At 48.5% G+C, this 4,610-nt stretch overlaps 1 protein-coding gene across 3 annotated transcripts; it reads right to left on the bottom strand.

The window, feature by feature from the left end:
• Window positions 1–326: 326 nt before the first annotated feature.
• On the bottom strand, window positions 327–4,488 carry LOC419171 (family with sequence similarity 83, member D). Of its 3 annotated transcripts, none has more exons than XM_015296772.4 (5): window positions 4,034–4,488; window positions 3,039–3,206; window positions 2,509–2,633; window positions 2,149–2,314; window positions 327–1,272 (listed from the first exon to the last, which is right to left on the bottom strand). In XM_015296772.4, the coding sequence occupies exons 1-5, from the start codon at window positions 4,472–4,474 to the stop codon at window positions 1,270–1,272; spliced, it is 903 nt and encodes a 300-aa protein (XP_015152258.2). In that variant the 5' UTR covers window positions 4,475–4,488; the 3' UTR covers window positions 327–1,269. The 3 variants fall into 3 exon arrangements, with proteins under 3 accessions (XP_015152258.2, XP_015152256.2, XP_040507014.1); XM_040651080.2 differs by lacking the exon at window positions 327–1,272 and adding an exon at window positions 1,671–2,066; XM_015296770.4 differs by having other exon boundaries at window positions 327–2,314.
• Between the last annotated feature and the right edge of the window lie 122 nt (window positions 4,489–4,610).

Below are 4,610 nucleotides of genomic sequence, written 5' to 3'. Positions count from 1 at the left end.
GAGAGGGTAACCGGAAGCGGAAGTGCTGAACCCACGTGACTCAGCACCCGTTGCCATGGTGCCGGCCCGCCCCGGCGCGAGGAGACGCGGGCTCGTGGAGTGAACGGGGCGGGGCCTGGGGTTTAACAGTGTGGAGGCTCTCACCCCGAAACGTCCGTTTGTCGTTAATTAGCAAAGCTAATTGCTTCTCTACCCACCGTGCCTGGTGCCACCACACTCATGGTGTTGCTATGACCACAGCAGCGTACTTCGTAATGCTGCAGCTCCACAGGCACTCGTTCTGAGTACCTGGGTAACCGCCCGATAAAAACGTTATTCAAGCATAATTAGACACGCCTACAGAAATTTATTTCAACGTCCTTGTTAAATGAAATCCATTCTACCAAGAATAAGCACGGCTCTTATCACAGTGTTCTGCACCATCACTGTATTAGCAACTGCTGAGAAGAAAGTCCTGCTGCCAGGACACGGAAATGGGGTCCTACTAAAATCAGGAGATGGACAACAAAGTTGCAAACCCGTAATTGTGCACACAGGCGTACGGGGGATCGTCACTGTGAGAGCACAACCACACAAACAGCACTGCACAGAGCACAGAACTGCCTTCTTGAGGGTACCTACGGAAAACGTAGTCCAAAAGAAGAATAAAAATACAGATTTTAAATTTCTTTTTATCAGGATCAAAGTTAATGCCGTTCAACTATAAACTATTGCACATTTACAAGTCAGGAATCAAAACTATTACATCGGCATGTTTGTAAGCAGAGAAGAAAAAAGACACCTATTAGCTGTATCCAAATCAGTTCATTGGCATGATGCACTGGCAGGAAACACCATTTCTGTAGGATCCACATGTCCCATTTGATATTCCCCTGCTGGTGGTTAGCATAGCTGGGGCAGTTCACGTGGATCTAAGTTTACAGATTCCCCTTGGAGGCCCAGAATCCACAAGCACGCATATTCCCAAGATTTCTGCTGCAGCAGAGCCTTAACAACTAGAGGGAATGGCTCTGATTCTGACTTCTGTGAGGTTGTCTGGCAGGTGGAAGTAAAGCTTTTTAAATTAGAAGCATTTTCACAGATTTCAGATCAACTCAGCTTTTCCTATAAGATCAGACAGCGGTAGCAACCATAAAATATACAATGCAGGGAAAAAAAAAGTCTTATTTGGCTTTGCTACTAATATTGGTAGGTTCTTAGTCATCTGGCCCCTTGACTGCAGGCATTTAGAATGTGTTTACTGTGATGGTCACAATCCAAGTGTTCTTATCACTAAACAAAAAAGATAATTTGAAATTAAGTCATGGCAAAAACGTTAACCTGATACATTAACTCATTCTATCTAGCTGCTCAGCTTCATGTAAACAGCATGGAGCATTTAAGGACCAGAAGCCAGGTACTGACCTAGTTTCTAGCTTATGGCTGCTCCCATCCAGTTCTGCATCATGGAACTGTTTGTGGAACACAAGACTAAGCTTTGACTGATTTCAGAGCCATACAGCAGTACTGCTATTCATCTTTAGAATCTTAAGCAATATACTTTTTTAAGGAATCTATATATAGAAAATGAGATTTGAGCTACTGAACCAAGACATCACCAACCCATTACATTAAAACAATCAAAAACAGATTGAAAAATTAAAATCTGACAGAACACCAGAAGTCAGTAATGGCTTCTCAGGTATTAAAGAGTTTTGTTTTATTTTTCAAAAGCACTTCTGTGTGTAAGACAACACCATAACTGTATCTGCTGACTGACATTGCAGAGGTGTTCAACTGAAATCACAATTCCAGTGTTGCTTTCTCTCAGCTTGAGGTTGCCTTCCCAGCTGCTTGCACAGACACACTGTAAGGCAGTACAGGACATGGACCACAGGACATGGCTTCTGAGGTTTTGCATCTCGCTCTGAGTGAACGTGCAATTCATCTCTCTATGATCCAGTGTGGCCTCATAATTAGAGAGCCATTCCTCTTAGTCAGTGGTGGAGAAACATGCATTGCATTACTTGACACAAAGACTGCTTCCCTTGAGGCATGCATCCAGTTTCGCTTCCTTTTTAGATTTCCTACAAATGCTCTAAGATATAAAAACTCCATTCTCAGAAAGTTTTCCCTGGTTAAGTCTCTAGAAGCCACTGTAATCCTTACCAGCTCATCAAACACCTTATTCTTCTTGCTGCTGGAGAACTCTTTGAGGTTGACAGGCTTTGAGTGTGCATAAAGAGTCCGAAATTCCTGGTCAAAGTGAGCAACTGCAGGACCTGAGAGGATCAAAATGTTACTGCTGTTCAGCTTCCCATCCATCCATGTAAAACTAGCGAAAGGAGAAGAAAGTTCCAAGTTAATTCAAAGTAGTAACAGATATCCAAGCAGTAACTGAAAATTCTCATAGCCTTATCTTAAAGGCCAAAAGTTACAAGCAACTACTAGTAAGGAAAATGGTTTTTAAATGTTACTGCTATTTTCTGTTTAAAGAAATCATGTAAAGAAAAAAAACCCGACACTTGCCTATAGGAACCTGTTGTCACTCTAATGCCATCAATTAACATGAACTTTTCATGGACTTTTCCAACAATTTTGGCACCTGACCTTGTGTAGTATGTGTTCCCAGTGATATTTCGAACTCTCATCAACTGTTAAAAAGAATCAGAAAGCAATACATGAATTTCAAGGTTAAATGATTGTAATACATTTAAAGAAGTAACACATGGCAGTAAACATCACTGATGAACTAGCTAAGGTTGCTGTGCAGTGGCACAGGATTTTCCATCTAGAAACAGTTTTGTATTGGTTTAGCCCACAAAGACAAAATACACAAAGGGGCAGATCTATACACTGATGGTACAGAACGTGGCTGTTAAAACTGCTGTCTAACCTCAGAGGGACTCAAATTCCAGAGAACCTTGGGAACGTGCTTTCCATCAGCCTTTGCAGTCTCAGCAAGCCTGAGTGGTTCCACAGAGCCTTTTACAAACTGGACATTCCCCCTTCATTTTCTTCAACTGTATTTCTGCCCCTAGAAATATTACAAGGCTTACCTTTTCCTGCTCGAGATCAACTCCCAGATCCTTGCACATTTTCAGGAAGTGGGAAAATGAAGACTGATCTAGAAGGATATAAGCTTTGACTTGCCGCTGGCTACAGGCTTCCAGGAGGTCTGTGAAGATATCGGTATCTGTGAAGGAATCCATAACCAGGGCAATCATCTGCAACAAGTTTCAGAGGAAACCATTAGGCTGTTCCCACAGCATCCCAAGGAGATAGGAGGAATTTGACTTTCAATTTAAATGTTTCTCCACCCCCACACCCCCTTTCTCCCTCCCGATGACTGCACATGGTACAATCCTCTGCAGTACATTCTTCAGCTGCTCAGAGAACCGATGGGACATTTAAAAGACACGTAAGAGAAGAGAAAGGTGCAATAACAGTGAATGGGCTAAAGATCTTGGATGAGAACAGCATACTGATACAGCTGATCACAGGCTACGGTTCACCAGCACACATCACCTGTTGCTACCATCACTTTTTCACATCCCTGTATGGTTAAATAAGGGAAAATATACCCTGAACTTATCACGGACTGTTGTTTGTCCCTATTTTGGAGTTGCTTGTTTTATTTATAGCAGATAACACCAGTTAGGATTTTTTATCATTCCCTTGCAGAATTTCTTTCACAGTGTCAGTGGAGGACGACGAAGCTCCAATGCCTGGATGTGGATGTGTGTGTGCATGGGGCACGTGTAACCCACCTGGAAGCCTATTGCCGAGAGCACCTTTTATCTACTTCAAAAAAACAGCGCTCTTAATCACATAGCTTCACCTTCAAGGCACAGTTACACAAATCTGAGCGCTTCTGACTTGCCCCCCACCCCTGCAGCACGCAGGAGGCTGCGCCTCGCCGACAGCTCACACAACGCGCAGAACGAGGCGTTTCGCTCCCGGCGCTCAGCACGGCGTCGGCGCGGCGGGCACAGAGCGCTGATCGCGGGGCCGCACCGCTCGGCCCCTCCTCGGAGCCGCCGCCCGCACCCACCTGCCGCGCGGAGCGGATCTGCCGCCGCACCGCCTCCTTGCAGCCGTACGGGCTGTCCCCGTCGCCCGGCTGGAAGTGCGCCTCCACCCGCGTCAGCCCGCGGAACGCGCCGCTGCCGAAGCCCGGCCAGCCCAGCTCCAGCGCCGGCGGCTCCGCGTCCGAGCGCTCGGGGAAGTAGGTGAGCGACGACGCGTCCAGCGACGCCTCGGCCGCCGCCTCCTCGGCCGCGGCGGGCGGCACGGCGCCCCGCGCGATGGCCTGCACCTCGGGCTCCGACAGGAAGGGCGGCAGCCGCTCCCGCCGCAGGAAGGCCCGCAGCGCCTCGGGGCCGCCCGCCACCAGCTCCTCCAGCGCCAGCCGCTGCGCCTCGCTGTACGGCCCGGGCGGCCGCGGCGGCCATTGCCCGGCGCCCTCCTCCAGGTACTGTGACGCGTTGGCCATGGCGCGGGCGGGCGGCCGCGGGCAGCGCCGTTACAGCGCCTTTATAGCGGGCGGCCGCTCCCCGCCTCCCGCCCGGCCCCGCGCCCTCGCACCGCCGCCGGCCGCCTCCTCAGCGTTTCTCAGGGAACGAGCCGGG

This window comes from Gallus gallus, chromosome 20 (genome assembly GCF_016699485.2).
Source record: "Gallus gallus isolate bGalGal1 chromosome 20, bGalGal1.mat.broiler.GRCg7b, whole genome shotgun sequence".
In the NCBI taxonomy this organism is placed as follows: Eukaryota; Metazoa; Chordata; class Aves; order Galliformes; family Phasianidae; genus Gallus; species Gallus gallus.
The sequence above is the reverse complement of the archived record's forward strand: the minus strand, read 5'-3'. Positions and strand labels throughout refer to the sequence as shown.